Source organism: Antechinus flavipes, chromosome 3 (assembly GCF_016432865.1).
Source record: "Antechinus flavipes isolate AdamAnt ecotype Samford, QLD, Australia chromosome 3, AdamAnt_v2, whole genome shotgun sequence".
NCBI lineage: Eukaryota > Metazoa > Chordata > Mammalia > Dasyuromorphia > Dasyuridae > Antechinus > Antechinus flavipes.
Genome location: NC_067400.1, coordinates 482399025 through 482419555, shown reverse-complemented (window position 1 = coordinate 482419555; position 20531 = coordinate 482399025). Strand labels below are relative to the sequence as shown.

The 20531-nt window shown below is 33.7% G+C and overlaps 1 protein-coding gene across 1 annotated transcript; it reads left to right on the top strand.

The window, feature by feature from the left end:
- The first annotated feature begins 14188 nt into the window (after nt 1-14188).
- On the top strand, nt 14189-15124 carry LOC127554874 (olfactory receptor 8G1-like). The gene has a single exon (XM_051986791.1). It carries the CDS (start codon nt 14189-14191, stop codon nt 15122-15124), a length of 936 nt encoding a protein of 311 aa, XP_051842751.1.
- Nucleotides 15125-20531: the final 5407 nt, after the last annotated feature.

Here is a 20531-nt window from a genome sequence, read left to right as displayed (position 1 = left end):
TTATGTACAATTTATCTAGAGCCCATTATGGATCCCAGAACTTCAAGAGCTGCATCACTTAGTATAGCAAATCTGAGAAGAAAAGAGTTAGGTTTTTTTTTTTTTTTTCTTGGCTGCCACAAAGAGAAAAATATAGCTGCTGGACCTGTTGGTTGATTCTGAATAGCAAAGCATCAACTAAGATATCTTGGTAAAAAAATTAAGGGCTTTGGAAAAGTGTCTTCTCTTCACCCTTCGAGGAAAAAATATGGAAAAAATATGGAAAACCTGACATAACAAGGAAAATCAGAGTTGTGATGAATGAGTTTTATAATATGGGTTTAAAATATGATTCTAAGAAACAAAGCAGAAACTTTTCATTCCTTTCTTGGTGTCTTTTGTGCCACTGCAGCATTTAATTATATGTTTATAATGTATTTATATGTTAGGGAATAATTTTAGGTAGTGATTCAACATGATATAAGGAGATAAATCAGGTAGCCTGTGCTTAAATTTATTTCAACACTTGCTCTAAGGCATCACTCTTAAGAGTATACCTGAAAATCCAAACATTATTGCTGCACTGGAATATCATGCAAAATCTTACTTCCACCATTACCCCTGATGACCTAGTTAAAAGCTCCAAAAAATGCAGGAGTAGCAATACATAACTTATAGATGAGTTTCTCAGGAAGATAACACTATTGATATGATGCCTTTGATATGAATATATATTCTTCCTTTCTCTGAACTCAATGAAATGATTTATATCCACTCATATCTTTAAAATATCTTTTCTCAATGAATGTGAATTAGTATTTAAAATGAACACTCATTTTTGCTGCTTCTCAAGTACAGATATTCATTGTGATAGGAAATTAAGAAATGATATCTTGGAAAGGAACAAATGGAGGAGAAAGAAACAAAAAAGGTTATTGCTTTATCATTAGTAGGAATTTAAGGCAGAGAAGCTAAAGATTTTTTGGTAATGTGATTCCTAATAGGATATGGTTACAGGCATTCTGGGACAATGGCATTAAATAAATTCATTGTTAAATTATGTAAATGATCGTGCCAACTGAAACCCATATTTTTCCTGGGAGACAGTATTGATGGAATTATTTTTGAGGGATTATATGAGGAATAGGATTTCCCATACATATATCTTGTACCTGGAGATTTAATTATCTTCAATGACATGACTATACACATTAATAACTGCCTAAAGTAGGGATCTCCAAAATTTTTTATCTTGAATTTGATCATTAAAAGTAAGAAATTTTTGAATCTGTACCCTCAATATAGTTCTAATTATTTATAAATTAAATAACTGATCTTCTTTGTTAATATATTATTTAAATTACCAACAAGACATCTTGTCAATAAGCAATGACAATGTGATATGTGCTGGGAATACAAAAAAAGGTAAACAGTCTCTGCTCTCAAGAAGCTCATTATTTAAGTGGGGAAAGACAACTTATAAATAGTTATGTACAAACAAGATAAATACAGAATAAATTGGAAGTAATCTCTACAGGGAAGGCAATTGCACTAAAACATATCAGGAAAGACTTCTTCTACAAGATGGACTATATCGCAATCTTGATGGAAAACCCAGGAAGCAGGAGCTGGAGATGGAGAGAATTACAGACATGCAAAAATTTAGTAAATACTCATAGAGTCATGATGCAGAACATGATGTAAAAGAAGCGACAAGGAGGTATCACTAATTCACAAAATCCATGGAAACAAAGTATGAGAAGGTATAAGAATCATAGAAAGGCCAAGGTGTAGATTATGAAGGGCTTTCGTTGTAAATATATGATTTTTATTTGCTCATAGAGGTAATAGGAAGTCACTCGGATTCATTGCATGGAAGAAAGTGACATAGACCCAAACTTTTAAAAGATCATTATGAAAACTGAGTGGAATATGTTCTGGATTGGGAGAAACCTGAGGCAAGGAGACCAGTGTAAAGGTAATTTTGATAATTTAGTCATGAGATAATGAGGGCCAACACCAAGATGGTTTGAATAAAGAAGGAAGTATTTATGAAAGATATTATGAAGGTAACATTGATAGGACATGGCAAAAGATTATCTATAAGGAATTGGACTGATAGTGATAAATTGAGGATGACACCTAGGTTGTAAGCAGAGGTGATTGGGAAGATGGTGCTACCCTCAATGATAATCGGAAAGTTAGGAAGAAGGAAGGGTATAGGGGGAAATTAGTTCTGCTTTGGACATGGTGCATTTAAGATATTTATGGGAAATCCATTTGGAAATGTCCAATAGAAAGCTGGAAATGTAAGACTGGACCTAGGAGAGATGTTTGGACTGAATAGAGTGAGATTCATCATCAAAGAGATGAAATTGAATCCATGGAAAATGATGAGTTCACTAAATAAAAAACAACAAATCAAAAAAGAAAGATAATAAAATAAAGTCTTTTAACTTTAAACACATAAAATTGAAGTTAAAAAGAATGAGATAAGGAGATATCTAGATGGCATAATTGATAGAGCACCAGCCCTTGAATCAGGAGGAATCAATCTGACCTTAGACATTTAATATTGTGTGACCTTCAGGCAGTCATTTAACCTCAATTGCCTTGCAAAAAAACAAAACAAACAAAAAAAACAAAACAATAAGAGAATAAGATAAATATGAAATAAACATTTAAGAATATTGCATTTTCCAATCCATTCAATTGCTAAATGTCCAAAGGATATGAATAGGCAATTTTTAGATGAAGAAATTAAAGCCATTCTAGTCATATGAAAAAATACTCTAAATCACTATTGATCAGAGGAATGCATATTAAGACAACTGTTAAGTACCATTCCTTACATCTGTGTTTGTCTAAAATGACAGGAAACGATAACACTGAATGTTGGAGAGGATATGGGAAAACTAATCCATTGTTGTTGGAGTTGTGAACTTATCCAATCATTCTGTAGAGCAATATGGAACTATGCTCAAAAGGCTAAAAAACTGTGCATGCCTTCTAATACAGCAGTGTTTCTACTCTCTAAAGAAGTCATAAAAAAGAGAAAAGGATCCACATGTGCATAAATTATTGTAGCAGCCCTTTTTGCAGTGACAAGGATATGGAAACTGAGTGGAAGCTCATCAGTTGGAGAATGGATGAATAAGTTACACTATTTGAATGTTATGGAATATTATTGTTCAATAAGAAAAGGTAAGCAGGATAATTTTAGAGAGGTCTGGAGAACCTTACATCAACTGATATTGAGTTAACTTAGTAGAACCAGAAGAACATTGTACACAACAATAGCAAGATTATGTGATGACTAATTCTGATGCACATAGCTCTTTTCAACTGCAAGATGATTCAGGCCAATTTCAATGGCCTTGTTACTGAAAGAGAAAGTTATCTGTGCCCAGAGATGGGACTGTGTAGGAATTGATGTGGATCACAACATAGTATTTTCATTTTGTGGTTGTTTCCTTGCATTTTGTTTTCTTATTTTTTCATTTTTTGTCTGACTTTTCTCTTGCAGCATGAAAATTGTAGAAATATGTATGGAAGAACTGCACATGTTTTACATATATGAATTACATTCTGTTCAGAAAAGGGAATAGGGGTGAGGGAGGGAAAAAATTGGAATGCAAGGCATTGCAAAAGTGAATGTTGAAAATTATGCATATATTTTGAAAATAAAAAGGTTTAAAAAGGAATATTGCATTTTCATTCAAACCAGTTATCTTTAAATAAAATATTAAAATTATACTAAACTAACATTTTGATAAGAATAACAAGATTAAAGATGTATTATTATCTTTGGGATTCCTAAACACCTTGTGATAAAGTGATTTAAAGGCAAGGTTCCAAATTCAATCAGTTTAAAATTAGGTTTCATTGGTTGTTCATACTTGTGGAAAAAACCCAACAACCTCAGAAAGACAAATTTTCAAATGGAAGAAGTTCATGAATCATAAAACTCACTTTAAATTGCATTCACTAGTCAAAGTTTTTTTAATTGAGTTTTGACTGGTAACTTTCTTTTTCCTGATGACAGTCATTGTATTTGAACATTAATAAGTTGGTATTGCTTAAAATGTGTTGTATTTAAAATGTGGTGCATGCATATTTGTGTGTGTGAGTTTGTGCATGTGTGTTTATGTGTGTGTGTATCCTTTGACTGTAAAGGTCAGTTGCATGGAACTAACTTCAATGCTCCACGTTAGTAGAGGTACCAAGTTAGTAGTAACTGAAGAAAAAGAGAGATTTTTGCTTTTTTGCTTCCAGCTTCAAGAGAGAAATTATGACATTCCAGACTCTTCAGGTCCCTGAAGGGAAAGAAAAACTGGGAGGAAACTGACATTTGGAGGAGCTGGAAGCCTCTATTATGTACTTATCCCCAGCTTGAGACTTAAACTAGAGACTGGATAATTTTTCGTTAGATAAGATCCGAGATAGTCTCTCTTGGTTGAAATGAGGCATCTCACTTTAGTGTTATGAAAACCAAAAGAGTCAAAAGGGAATCCCTTGCCTTCAAGGAGTTCATGATTTAATGGAGGATGCAAAAATCAAACAAATATGTACAAATAAGATATAGACAAAATAAATGGGAAATAATTAAGAAAAGCAAGTCAGTCAAATTAAGAGGGTCTGGGAAAGGTTTACTGTAGAAAGTGGGATTTTAGTTCAGAAAACAGAGAATCCAGGAAATAGAAATGAGAATATAGAACATTCCCAGCAAAGGGGACAGCTAGAAAAAATGCCCAGAGCCAAGAAATAGAGTGTCTTGTTTATAGAATATTATGGAGGCTAGTGTCATTGGATCCAAGAGTATGAAGTGGAAAGTAAGACAAAGAAGATTGGAAAAGTAAGTAGGGAGAAGGATTAGATTTTGAATAATCTTACACACCAAGGATTTTATATTTGTTCTCGGAGATGATATGTAATTACTTGAATCTTTTTTAAATTATTAATTAATTTATTTAATATTTTCCTCAGTTACATTTAAAGCAATTTTTATATTTGTTTTAAAATTTGTTCAGCTTCAGATTATTTCCCTTACTCCCATCTTCCAGAACCACATGTGGGGTTATGTAAACCACATGTAAAATTATGTAATACATTTCCATAAAAGTCATGTTGTAAAAGAAAACAGAGATCTCCCACCCTAAAAAATATTCAAGAAAAATAAAGAGAAGTGGAAGGAATGAGAGAAGGGGAGAGAGAGACAGAGAGAGAGAGAGAGAGAGAGAGAGAGAGAGAGAGAGAGAGAGAGAGAGAGCTTCAAACTGTATTTAGACATAATCAGTTCCTTCTCTAGGTATGGTTAGGATTTTTCATCATAAGTGTTTCAGTGTAGTCATGGATCATTGTACTGCTGAGAATAGCAAGGTCATTTACATGATCATTTCACAATGTTACTATTACTTTATATATAGTACATGTTACTTTGCTCCAGTTCATAGAAGACTTTTCAGGGTTTGTTTGTTTTTTTTTTTTTTTCCTGAGAGCTTCCTGCTCATCATATCCCATAGAACAATAATAGAAAACATACCTTAATCATACCCTAATAATACCCTAATCATAATCACATACCATAATTTATTCAATCATTCACCAAATCATGGGCATCCCCACAATTTCCAGGTTTTTTTTTTTTTTTTACTAAGAGCTTTTGTAAATATTTTTGCACATATAAATCTTTTTCCTTTTTTAAAAATCTATTTTGTGATTCATGTCTAGTAGTGTTATTTTTAGGTCAAAGTAGATGCATGAATTTGTAGCCTTTTTGGCATATATCATCAATTGGGACACAGCTCTTATTTTTTAATAGTTTGAGTCAGTTCACTCTGCTTGATAAATGAGTCTTTATCAGAGAAATTTGCATCAAAATTATTTTTACAATCGCTATTGTTAACTGTATTTCTCCCCATTTATTTTATTCTCTCTTTCCTTTCATCCTGTCCCTCCTCAAAAGTCTTTTGTTATAAAGAATTATACTGTAAGCAAATTAGGAGAACAAAGGATAATCTTAGATCTGTGGAGAATGAAGGGCTTTATGATCAAAGAAGAAGTAATTGTATGCATGAAACACAGTATGAAAGGCAAAATGGATTATTTTGAATATATTAAATTTAAAAGGTTTTGTACAAACAAAAGTAATGCAAATACAATTAGAAGGGAAAAAGAAAAACGGGAAAAATCTTTACATCCAAGTATTTTGACTAAGGCCTCAATTCTAAAATATATAGATAATTGACTCTATAACAATACAAGCTATTTTCCAACTGATAAATGGTCAAAGGATATGAACAGACAATTTTCAGACAAAGAAATTAAGTCATTTCTAGTCTTAGGAAAAAATGCTAAATTGCTATTGATTAGAGATGCAAATGAAGATATCTCTGAGGTGCCATTACACACCTCTCAGATTGGCTAAGATGACAGGAAAAGATATGGATGAAAGTTGGAGGGGATGTGGGAAAACTGGGATACTGGGAATAAGTGAGATAAGAGAATTCAGCAGCCCCTATTTGTCCTTCTAATCCAATCTCAGAGTTCTCCAATCCTAAGAGAAAACACTCATACCAAATAAGCCAGCAACTTGGGTTATATTGATCAGTGCTTGCTCCCTTACATCTGAAGTGAAACCCTTCCCCAAAACTCACAAACAGAAATTTGGGTCTCTATTTCAGAATTTTGAGAGAAGTTTGGTATGTGAGATACATACTATTAATTAGACTGAGAATAAAAATAGTGCAAGAGGGATAGTTTTCAGACTGTCACCATTGCCCTAAGAGATGCCATTTACCTTCTAGAACAATGAGAAAGATAACCCTAAATTCCAAGACTGCCAAGTGAGTAATATTTTCCTTTTAAACTAAGAGTCACGAGAGCTAATGTTTTATGAAACACAATCTGAAAAACCTGCTTAGTCATGAAGAGAGCTCAATATGAGGTTGGTGAAGAAATAGTCTACTATGAAGGAAAGTTTAAAATTAGCCCCTGTTTTTCAGTAGTCCTTCATCAAAGAGAGGACCACAGTTTCAATGGATTTTTCATGTTTTGATGTCAAGTTAAAAATGAACATCTCAACATATTTTCTTATCTCTGTTTATCCTTGTTTCTGGTGATCTGAGTTTTTATTAGGAGTCCAGATTCAGATATTAAGGATGAGTCATTGGCTGTAAAGAAACACCCATAGTCATTTCTTTTTCTGACTGATTCTTCATTATATCTCTCTTTTTTTGAAGCAATTAGAGTTAAGTGACTTGCTGAGGGTCCCACACACAGATAGGAAGCATTAAGTGTCTGAGGCCAGATTTGCACTTAGGTTCTACTGACTCAGGGCTGGTGCTCTATGCACTGCACATCCAGCTTCCCTTATTATATTTCATATTGCTAACATTGCATCAATCATAGCACTGACTAGAGGTTTGCCATGTACAATGATTTCCTGGTTCTGCTCATTTCAATTGGCATTTCATAACATTCATATATCATAATTTATTCATCCATTCTGCAATTGATGTAAACTCAGTTTCCATCTTCTTGCCACTACAAAAAGGTCTGCCAAAAACATTTTTGCACATGTAGGTCTCTTTCCTTCCTTTAAGATCTCTTTGGGATATAAGCCCAGCAATAACACTGCTAGGTCATGCACAGTTTGATAGCTTTTTGAACATAGTTCCAGATTGTTCTCCAGAATAGTTGGATCCATTCACAGTTCCACCAACAATGTATCACTGTCCCAATTTTCCCACATCCCCTCCAAAATCCATTATCTTTTTCTGTCATCTTAGCCAATCTGAGAGTTGTGTAGTAGTATCTCAGAATTGTCTTAATTTACATTTTTCTAACCAATAGTGATTTGGAATACCTTTCCATATGAGTAGAAATAGTTTCAATTTCTTCTTCTGAAAATTGTCTGTTTATATCCTTTGACTATTTATCAGTTAGAGAATGACTTGATTTCTTATAAATCTGAGTCAATTCTTTATATATTTTAGAAATGAGGCCTTTATCAGAACCTTTGAATGTAAAAATGTTTTACCAGTTTATTGCTTCACTTCTAATCTTGTCTGCATTAGTTTTGTTTGTACAAAAACTTTTAAACTTTATATAAGCAAAATGATCAATAGATCAATAATGATCACTCATTCATGAACTCTTAAGCAAATATTTATTTGTTTCTTCACCCTGAAAGGTCTTTAAAATACAAAATTTTACAGATCAATTATAAATTTCTGTAACCCTTGGGGATTTGGCAAGGCTAGTGGAAGTTGCCAGTATTATTGACTGATACTTACACTGCTTACTGCAGGGCACAAAGACTTCCACAGAATTTGAGTACTTTACAATCCTTAGATAAGAAACTTACCAAGAAAATGAAATTAATCTGGGACTCTGTGTACACTAATTGTTCTACTGGGAATAACAATAAGGTAGAACGACTTTAGGGATCTCCTTATAAGTATGTACAATTTATGTAGAGACCATTATGGATTAGTATATAAAATCTGAGAAGACAAGAGTTGTTTTTTCCTCCTGGTTGCCACAAAGGGAGGATGAAGTTTCTGAACCTGGTGGTTGATTCTGAATACCCGAGTATCAACTGAGCTATTTTGGAAAGTGTTAAGAGATTTGAGAGGATGTCTGCTCTTCTTCCTTCAACCAAAATTTTTGAACTCCAAATTCTTTCCCTTATTCCTACTCAGTTCCCATTAAGTTTCACATGTGAAGTTATTTTTCCCTTTTTTTAATGAAATTTTTATTATAAAAACATATACATAGATAATTTTCAACATTCACTCTTGCAAAACCTTGTGTTCTAAAATTTTCCCTTGCACTTCCCTTTCTTTCTGATTTGTCTCTCTCAGCTACTGTCTCTCTTTGTCCCTCTGTCTTTCTCAGTTTGTCTCTCTGTCATTGTTTCTTTCTGTCAATCTCTCTTCCTCTCTTTCTAAAGGAATTAAAACAGGCAATGAGGAAATAAAACTATAACTTTTTACAGATGATATGATGTTATACTTAGAGAATCCTAGAAAATAATCCAAAAACCTACTTGAAACAATTTACAGCCTTAGCAAAGTCATAAAATATAAAATAAATCCACAGAAATCATCAGTGTTTCTATATATTACTGACAACCCCATCAGCAAGAGATAGAAAGAGAAATTCCATTTAAAATAACTGCATACAAAATTACATATTTGGGAGTCTACCTTCAAAGGTAAACCCAAGAAGTATATAAACACAATTACAAAATGCTTTTCACACAAATAAAGTCAGATCTAAACAATTGGAAAAATACCAATTGTTCATGGTGTTAGGTTAAGATTTATTAATTTGCTCCTACAGAGTGGCTTGCTCCCATAAGACCTAAGATATCAGGTTACATGAAAATGTTTAATAATAGTGAATATAATAACAATTATAAAAAATGAAAACAAAAACAGTACAGTTCTTAACAACAAAACCACTTAATACATCCTATGATTGATATAATTACTACAATACAAAGAAATATCTAGATTAGAAGAGGGGAGAAGAAAAAATATAACACTGACTCAGGGAAACACCAACTTCACAGACCTCTGGCTAGGGAATCCAGGATTAAAGTCCTGCAAGTCTCGACAGGGAGGGTCTCAGGCAGAGCATCCTCTCCATGTGTGAGATTCCAATTTGGGTATTGATCTATCATTCACAAAGGTGAATAAATTCCAGCAATACTGGCTTTACTTCCTTGAGCAAATCCAGAAGTGGGGCCAGTCCTGTCAGAGTCTGTCAGAAGTGAAGCTTTATTCCTAGAGTGGCTAGTTCTAGAATATAGATAAGGCATCCTTGGTAGATTTGGCTGGAATCCACCCAGGACGGTGTTCTTTTCACTAATTTGTTCCTAGGATTATTCAGCAGCTGCAAAACAGGGGTGAATAATAGTTCACTGTACTGTTATTACCCCATGTATGTGGAGGGAAACTGAGGGCCGAGGCCTATAGAATCTTATCCTTATACCTATATCTTTCACATAAGTAGACCCAGTTAATATAATAAAAATGACAACTTTGCCTAAATTGGTCTACTTGTTCAATGCCTTAAAAATCAAACTACCAAAACACAAGGTCAAAAATCTCAAGAGAATTAATGAAAAAAATTGAAAGGATGATGGCATTACCAAACATAAAACTATGTTATAAAACAACAGTAATCACAATGTTTGGTACAAGCTAAGAAATAGAGTGGGGGAATCAATGGAATAGATTAGATACACATGACACAATATCAAGGTCTATAGTAATCTAGTATTTGATAATCCCCCAAACTCCAGCTTCTGGAATAAGAACTCAATATTTGACAAAAATTTCTGGGAAAACTACAAAATAATGTCAAACTCAGTATAGATCCATAACTCACACCCCATATCAAAATAAGATCAAAATGAGTACATGATTTGGGCATAAAGGAGATACCATAAACAAATTAGGACAGCAAAATCAGATCTTTGGAGAAGGAAGGAATTTATGACCAAAGAACTAGAGAATGTTATGAAAGGCAAAGTGGACAACTTTCATTACATTAAATTAATCCAGTTTTGCCCAAGTAAAACCAACAAAAAGAAAATTAAAAGGGAAGTACAAAGCTGGCAAAATTAAAGCTCTGTCAGTCATATGAAAAAAAAATGCTCTAAATCACTCTTCATTAGAAAAATGCAAATTAAAACTACTTTGAGATACCACCTCACACTTCTTATATTGGCTAAGAAGAAAGGAAAAGATAATGATAAATGTTGGACTGGATGTGGGAAAACTGAGATGCTAACATTGTTTGTGGTATCATGAACTGATCCAACCATGCTGGAGAGTCATATGGAACTTTGCCCAAAGGGCTATCAAACTTCATACACTTTGATGCAGCAATATCTCTGCTAGATCTGTATCCCAAAGTGAGCATAAAAAGGGAAAAGGACCCACATGTGCAAAAATGTATGTCAGTGCTTTTTGTAGTGGCAGAGTTAGAAACTGAGTGTTTGCAAATCATTTGGGAAATAAGTTGTGCTACATGAATGTTATAGAGTATTACTGTTCTCTAAGAAATGATCAGTAGGATGATTTCAGAAAGGCCTGGAGACAATTACATGAATTGATGCTGAGTGAAGTGAGTAGAAATGAAAACATTGTACATAGCAACAAGATTATATGATCAATTCTGAAGGGTGTGGGTCTTTTCAACAATGAGGTGATTCAGGCTCATTCCAATACACTTGTGATGAAGGGAGCCATCTGTACCCAGAAAGATCACTGTGGGGACTGAGTGTAGGTCACAGCATAGTGTTTTCATACTTTTTGTTGTTTTGTTTTTGTTTTTTTCCCTAATGATTTTTTCCTTTTTGATTTGATTTTTCTTGTGCAGCTTGATAAATGTGGAAATATGTATGGAAGAATTGGAGATGTTTAACATATATTGGATTATTTGTTGTCTAAGCAGTGGGGAATGGGAGGGAGAAAATTTGGAACACAAAATTTTGCAAGGGTGAATTTTGAAAAGTATATTTGCATGTATTTTGAAAATAAGAAAGCTATTATTTAAAAAAAATAAAGAGGCTTCATGATTTTTGGCCTAGTACTTTATATATTGTACCAGTTAGCTGTCCTTTGCTCAGATCATTCATACCCCAAGTCCTCATAGTCCTTCCAGAATAGCATACATTTTTTTTAAGTAACTGAGTTTAAAAATAATATTCCCATTTTCTCCAGAGTTTCTCTTTTTTATTAGAAAAAGAAAGAAAAATGTTGCCTTCTCTCCCAAAATCATGGTAGCTTTAAAATTTCACCACATAGTGTTAGAGTTCAAATGTTGGAGTTTGTTCTTCTCAGGGCACAGCCGGTTTAGAGGCTTAGAGCCCTTCGGATGTTTCCAAATCCAAAGGTTCTGTCCTTCAGCCTCTGCCTCTGCTTTCTTCTGCCTCCAACAGAGATGGAAGATCTCTCTTATCTCCTTCTGGGGAGCCCAGCACCAACTTGCCGCGGAGAGAGGGCTTCTGGTGTAGCTCCACTGAAATCCCAAAAGTGTTCTCTGCAGCAGAGTCGTTTCTCTCGAGTCTAGCGCGATCAGCCAGCCAAGAGGAAAAAATGTGTATTCTGGAATGGCTGTCTCGCCTTATATGTGAACCTTCTGAGAGAATGGGATTATGGGTTTTCTCCCATAGTGCTCTCTGGCCCAAAGAGCTTTAAGGTGTGGACTTTGAGTAAAGGTGGGAACACAAGCCTTGTCTTGATTAGTTCTACTTAGTACCTTGTTTCAGGTTCTGGCCAAAACAACTTCTTGTAAGATTAGATCAACTCTAATTACTTAGCAGTTAGTAAGGATTCCAACAACATAGTATATATCTAAGAAGGAACATGTAAAATACTTATCCTAGACTACTGATAATTATATATCATGCTTTCCCTCTGCAAAATAAGGCAGACACTTAGTCAAAATAATCCTCTTAACAAGAGGAAAAGAAGGGTGAAAACTGACATCAGAATTATTGTATCCCTAGTGAGATAAATAAGAGACTTCAATAGTCTCTATTTGTACTTCTAATCAACTCCCAGGGTTCTCCAGTCCTAAGAGAAACCACTCATACCAAATAAGCCAACAGTTCGGATTATATTGATGAGTGCTGTTTGTCCCCTTACATCTGAAGTGAAACTCTCTCTGAAACCCACAAACAGAAAATTGGATCTCTAATTCAGAATTTTGAAAAAAATCAGTGGGGGAGATCCATATTATAAATTAGGTTAAGAATAAAAATGGGCCATGAGAGACAGTTTTCCAAACTGTCACCATTACTCTAACCAACACCATTTACCTTCTAGACACTGAGAAAGACAACCCTAAGTTCCAAGACTACCAGGTGAGTAATATTCTCCTTCTAAGACTACAGTCACAGGAGCTAAGATTTTGTGAAACATAATTTGAAAAGCCTCTCTTGGATATCAAGATATCTCAACCTGAGGTTGGTGAAGAAATAGTCTACTATGAAGGAAAATGAGGACTGGTTGTCAAGGAGGTTCCATCCTTGTCTTTTAGTAGTCCTTTATTAAAGAGAAGACCACAGTTTCATTGGATCTTTCACATTTTGATGTCAGATTAAAAATGAACATCTCAAAAATATTTTCTTGTCCCTGAAATAGGTACAGAAATCATTGTTTCTGGTCATCTGAGTTGTTTTTAGGATTTCAGATTCAAATGGCCACAAAGAAACATTGCTAATCATTTCTTTTTGTGACTGACACTTCATTATATCTCTGTCTCTCTTTTTTTGGAGGCAATTGGGCTTAATTGACTTGCTCAGGGTCACATAGTTAGGAAGGATTAAGTGTTTAAGGCTAGATTTGAACTGGGTCCTCCTGACTCCAGGGCTGGTGCTATCTACTGCACTATCCAGCTATCCCTATTATATCTCTTATGACTAATATTTCCCCAACCAAAGCACTGACTGAAGGAAAATTGGATAAAGGTAATTTTAATAGTCGGATGTACAAGACTCATAACTGCATAAAGCCACTGGAGACATTGGGTGTCCAGAATAAACAGGATGATGGCCACCAACTGAATGGTGGCCGAAGAGCCTTGGCTTCACTCACCTAGTAATTTTTTTTTTCTTTTGGAGACAGCATTAAAGGACTTATGTTCCAAAGGGAAAGTAGCATATAGAATATCCATGCTCTAGAATAAGTATTTCATGTGCTGTGTGCTTTCTTTAATATATACCATTTGGGGAATTTTTGAAGTTACTATGTTGCTGTGAGAGAAGGTAAACCTTTTTCTTTCCTTTTTTCTTATAGAAAAGAGAAATTCTAGAGAAAATGTAAATGCTATTTTTAGAGTCAGTTACTTTAAAAATGAAACAGGTGTCACACAGAGCCAGTGGCTCAAATCTCTTCTAATTTATACTGCTAATGTGATAATTTCATTCTCTTGTAAGTTTCTTCTCATTAAAATTGTAAAATACTCAAACTGTGGGAGTGTCTTTGTGCCCTAAAGCAAATTTACCTGCCAGGAAAAGTCTAAGGCAGAATTTGAATCAGGTCCTCCTGACTCCAGAATCAGTGCTCTGTCCATTGCAACACCTAACTGCCCCCCAGTCTCCCATTGTTTATGATTCTCTGAAAAAACATGAAGATCTCCTCTAATGTGCTGCTTTTTTCCCATTCCAACAGAGTGTACTTTTCAAATGGACAGAGGAAATAACTCTGCAGTGACAGATTTCATCCTTGAAGGACTAACACACAGGCCAGAGTTCCAGATTCCCCTTTTATTACTATTTTTGAGCATCTATGTGGTCACTGTTGTGGGGAACTTGGGCATGATAACATTAATTGGAATCACTTCTCACCTCCACACTCCCATGTATTATTTACTCAGCAGTTTATCTTTCATTGATTTCTGTCATTCTACTGTAATTACTCCCAAAATGTTGGTAAATTTTGTGTCAGAGAAGAACACTATCTCCTACAATGAGTGTATGACTCAGCTCTATTTCTTTATCATTTTTATAATTGCTGAGTGTCATATGTTAGCAGCTATGGCATATGATCGTTATGTTGCCATATGTAGTCCCCTGCTATATAATGTCATTATGTCCCCTCAGCTGTGCATTTGGCTGGGAGGTGGTGCATTCTTTTTCGCTTTAGTTGGTGCTACAGTTCACACAGGATGCATGCTTAGACTGTTCTTCTGTAAGGACAATGTCGTCAACCATTACTTCTGTGATCTCAATGCCCTCCTGAAGCTTTCTTGCTCTAATACCTATATTAATGAAATGTTAGTTGTTTGCTTCAGTGCATTTAATCTCCTCACCCCAACTCTGGCCATTCTTAGCTCTTACATCTTCATTATTGCTAGCATTCTCCGCATCCGTTCCACTGAAGGGAGATCCAAGGCTTTCAGCACCTGCAGCTCCCACATGGCAGCTGTTTCTCTCTTCTTTGGCTCAGCTGCCTTCATGTATCTGCAGCCTTCTTCAGTCAGCTCCATGGAACAAGGGAAAATGTCCTCTGTGTTTTACACAATCCTTGTCCCCCTGTTGAACCCCCTGATCTACAGCCTGAGGAACAAGGATGTGAAAGTTGCCATGAAGAAATTCATGGAGAGGAGAATGTTCTGGTGAAGAAAAGAAGTGCAAGGGTAATGAATTTATACTTTGTTCTTGAAGCTGCATTCCTTTTAGAAAAATCACTTTTTCCCCAGATGTCAAGATACATTGCTATATACTATATGAGATAAGGAGATAACTCACAACGTCTTTTCTGAAATTTCTCCATGATTCGCTGTTTTCAAATATATTACAGTACTTCTCTTGGAGCATTCATAATAATCAAATATACTAATAAATAACATCCGAATATCATGTTTTTATTTTGATGGGTCACTGCTATTTTAAGAATTGCAAAGTAGTGTAGTTACTATTATACTCTAAAAATTTCACTTTCAAAGGCTCTCATGTCTTTGTAATATTTTTCCACTGTTGCAACAAGCAACTTATATGTACCTTAACTGCTCAGTTTTTCCTGTAGCTTTGCCTTTCATTTGTTATATTATTCCATTCAATCTTGACCCATTTCCTTTTACTTTGTATTTGTTTTATCTAACCAATTAATTGATCAGATTTATGGATTAATTTCTTTCCTTCTTATATTGTTTATGTGATAATTTCCTTTTCTTGGTATGTTCCTTATCATTAAGGATTGTAGAGCACTTAAATTCTGTGGATGTCTTTGTGTCCTTCAACAAGCTGTGTAATCATCAGCCACTAATACTACTAGCTTCTACTAGCCTTGTCAAATCTTCAAGGTTTATAGAAACTTAGAATTGGTGAGTAACATTTTGTGTTCTAAAAACCTTTCAGGGTGAAGAAATAAATACTCAATTATTTGCTTAAGAGTTTTAATAATCAAACTGTAAGATTAGTAGCAGGCAATAGGTTCATTAGAGGCAATGAGTTTAATTAGCAGATGTAAGATAATTGTTTTTTTGTGTGTTATCGTGTGTGTGTGTGTGTGTGTGTGTGTGTATGTGTTTTTACCAAAAGTATAAGAAGGCATTCTCAGTTCACAATTCTCATAAAGACACTCTCAGATCAGCTTTAATCTGGGACTCTGCATGCACCAATTATTCTAATAGGAGTAGCATCTAGATAGAGAGACTTCAGAGATCCTTTTACAGATTTGTACAGTTTATGTAGAGCCCATTATGGATCCCTAAACTTTAGAAGCTGGATCACTTAATGTACAAAATCTGAGAAGAAAAGAGTTAGGGGTTTTTTTATGTTCTGGTTGCCAGCAAGAAAGGATGAAGCTGTTGAACCTGTGCAATGGCCAAGTGTTTGATTCTCAATAGCTAAGTATCAACTGAGCTATCTTGTAAAATCATAAAGGCTTTGGGATTCTATTCACCCTTCTACTAAAGAAGATGGAAGTGTTGCCTGGCATAAGAAGGAGAATCAGGGTTGTAGTGGATGAGTATTATACTATGCATGTAAAATGGAATTCTTAGACATAGGAAAGAGAAGTTTCTTTCTTTTTTGGTGTCTTTTGGTATTCTGGGACAATAACATTAAATAAATTCATTGTTAAATTATGGAAATGATTTGCCAACTAAATCTACATTGGTCCAGAGAGACAGTGTGGATGGAATTATTTTTGAGGGACTATATGAGAAATTGGAAGAATTCTTATACATGTATCCTGTAGCTGGAGATTTAATTATCTTCACTGACATGAATATACATGTTAGTGACTGCCTAGAACAGGGGTCTCCTCCACATTTTTTGATCTTGCATTTGTAAGAATTTGTAAGAAAATTTTTGAGCCTGCATCCTAAATATAACTCTATTCATTTATAAATTAAATAACTGATCTCCCTTGCTAACATTATTCAAATTACTGACAAGTCAGTCAATAAGCATTTATTAAGAACCCATTGTATTAGGGACTGTGATATGTGCTGGAAAAACAAAGAAAGGCAAAAAACAATATCTGCTGTCAAGGAGCTCACTATTTAGTGGGCAAAGACAATCTCTAAACTGCTATGTATTATGTTATTTAGGTCAACTACCTTCAGCTATCTGCTGCCTTCTTCAGTCAGCTCTGTAGAACAAGGGAAATTGTTAAAAAGAAAATGCCAATGTAATGAATTTATACTTTGTCTGGAAGTTGTATTCCTTTTGGCAAAATCTTTTCTTTTCAGATGCCAAGATACAGTAATGTACACTTTCTATTCAGAATCTTTTTAATGAAATCTCTTCATGACTCTATATATTTTCAAATGTATTATAGTCATTCTCTTGGAGCAATCATAGGAATTAAATATAATAACAAATAATATCAAAATACAAGTCTTTGTTTTGATAAGCCACTGCAATTTTAAGAATTGCAAAGTGATATAGCTACCATTGAAGATGTCACTTCTCAAGACCCACATCTCTGCATTTTTTGTTCACAGTTGCAACGGAAAGTTTGTGTACTTTAACTGCTATGCTTTTTCTCTAGCTTTGCCTTCTTTTTTGTTATATTATTTCATTAAATCTTGAACCATTTCCTTTTACTCTGTATTTGGTCTACTCCATCACTTAATTGACTGGGCTTGTAGTTTAAATCCCTTCTTTCTTATGCTTCTTTATAATGTGATAGTTTCATTCTCTTGATAAGTTTCTTGTCATTAAAGATTGTAAATTATTCAAATTCTTTGGATGTCTTTGTGTTCTGTATTAAGCTGTGTAATGAATGTTTGTGCTCTGCAGTAATCTGTGTAACCATCAGCTATCAATACTGCTAGCTTTTATTAACCTTGCCAAATCCTCAAAGTTTATAGAAATTTATGACTGATTTGTAAAATTTTGTTTCCTAAAGATGTTTCAAGGTGAAGAAATAAATAATCAAATATTTGTTGAAGAGTTTTTTTTTTTTTTAAGTAGGAATGGGTGTTGTATTTTATCAAAAGCGTTTTCTGCATTAATTGAAATTATCATAGGTTATTTATTGGTTATTTATTGATATGGTTGATTATGATAATAGTTTTCCTGACATTGAACGAATCCTCCATTCCTCATATAAATCCCATTTCATCATAGTGTATTATGCTGCTGATAAGTTATTATAATCTCTTTGCTAATATTTTATTAAAATTTTTGCATCAATATCCATTAGAGAGATTTGTCTGTAATTTTCTTTGTCTGTTTTGGCTCTTCCTGATTTGGGTATCAGTATCATATTTGTGTCATAGAAGGAATTTGATAGGACTCCTTCTTTGCCTATTTTTCCAAATATTTTCCATTGCATTCAAATTAATTTTTCTTTAACTGTTTGATAGAATTAATTTGTCAATTCATCTGGCCCTGGAGATTTTTTCTTAGGGAGTTTATTAATGCTTGTTCAATTTCATTTTCTAAAATAGGACTAGTTAAATAATTTATTTCTACTTTTGTTAATCTAGGCAATTTATGTTTTTATAAATATTCATCTATTTTGGTTAGAATATTGGATTTGCTGTCATACATTTGGGCAAAATATGTCCTAATTATTTCATTAATTTCTTTTTCCTTAATGGTAAGTTCACTTTTGATGTTCATGATTCCTTTCTTTTTTTCCTAATCAAACTAACCAAAGATTTATATAATTTTTTGGTTCCCCCCCCACCCAAAACCAATTCTTAGTTTTATTTATTAGTTCATCAATTTTCTTAGTTTCAATTTTATCAATCTCTACTTTGAGTTTCACATTTTCTAATTTGGTATTTAATTGAAAATTTTACTTTATTCTTTTTCTAGCTTTTTTAGTTGCATACCTAATTCATTAATCTCTCCTGCTCTATTTTGTTAAGCCACTATCTAGAGATATAAAATACCCTTTAAGAATTGCTTTAGTTGTATCACATAGGTTTTGGTATGTTGCCTCGTTATTGTCATTTTCTTAGATTGTTTCTGTGATTTGTTGTTTGATCCACTCATTTTTTTTTTACAATTAGATTAATTTCCAATTGATCTTTAGTGTATTTTTCCTTGATTTTTCATTGCTTTTTTTGTATTGTTATCTGGAAAGGAAGCACTTATTATTTCTTCCTTACTGCATTTGATTGTGAGATTTTTATGCCATAATACTCAATCAATTTTTGTGTAGGTGCCATGTACTGCTGAGAAAAAGGTATACTACTTTTTGTCCTTATTCACCTTTCTCCCGAGGTCTATTATATTTAGGTTTTCTAGGACTCTATTAACTTCCTTAGTTTATTTATTATTTATTTTGTGATTAAATTTGTTTGATTCTGAGAAGATAAGGTTAAGATCTCCCACTAATATAGTTTTGCATCTATTTCTTCCTATGACTGACTCAAAATCTTCTCTAGGAATTTGGCTTCTCTACCACTTGGTGCATATAAATTTAGAATCATTGCAACTTCATTGTTTTCCATACCCTTTATCAAAATGTACTTTCCTTCCTTATCACTTTTGAGATTAAATATAAAAATATCATTTATTAGTATTTTATTCTTTGGTATCACATCAGTGTCCCTTCACAACCACATTCTCTGATCATGTGATGCTTCCCTCTCTCTGCCCCAGTAACAGAATACAGTTCTTAAGAGTTACAGATATAGTTTTTTCATCCAGGGATCTGAACAGCTTAACCTTTAAATAATATATTTTCCCCATTTACTTTTCTATGCTTCTCTTAAGTTTTGTGTTCATATTCTTGTGCAACATAATAAATATATAAATATGTATAGAATAATTGTACATGTTTGACATATATTGGAGTACTTGCTGTCTAGGGAAGGGGGTGGGATAAGGGCGGGAAATATTTGAAACACAAGATTTTTCAAGAGTGAATGTTGAATCCATTCCTAATAAAAACACTTGAGAGGATAGGAATAAATGGACTTTTCCTTAAAATAGTCAGGAGCATATATTTAAAACTGTCAGTAAGCATCATATGCAATGGGGAAAAACTGGAACCTCTCCCAGTAAGATCAGGGGTGAAACAAGGTTGCCCACCATCACCATTAATATTTAATACTGTATTAGAAACACTAGCCTCGGCAATAAGAGTCAATAAAAAGATTAAAGGAATTAGAATAAGTAATGAGGAAACCAAACTATTACTCTTTGGAGACGATATGATGGTATACTTAGAGAACCCCAGAGATTCTACTAAAAAGCTATTAAAAATAATTCATAATTTTAGCAAAGTTGCAGGATACAAAATAAATCCACATAAATCCTCAGCTTTTTTATACATCACCAAAAAAATCCAACAGCAAGAGATACAAAGAGAAATTCCATTCAAAATAACTGTTGACAGCATAAAATATTTGGGAATCTATCTACCAAAGGAAAGTCAGGAATTATATGAGCAAAATTACAAAAAAACTTTCCACACAAATAAAGTCACATTTAAATAATTGGAAAAATATTAAGTGCTCTTGGATAGGCCAAGTGAATATAATAATGATAACAATACTCCCTAAACTAATTTTTTTATTTAGTGCTATACCAATCAGACTTCCAAGAAAATATTTTA

What these genes read in the sequence shown, in the direction of transcription:
- LOC127554874 (XM_051986791.1), top strand. Translation starts at nt 14,189, where the DNA reads ATGGACAGAGGAAATAACTCTGCAGTGACAGATTTCATCCTTGAAGGA.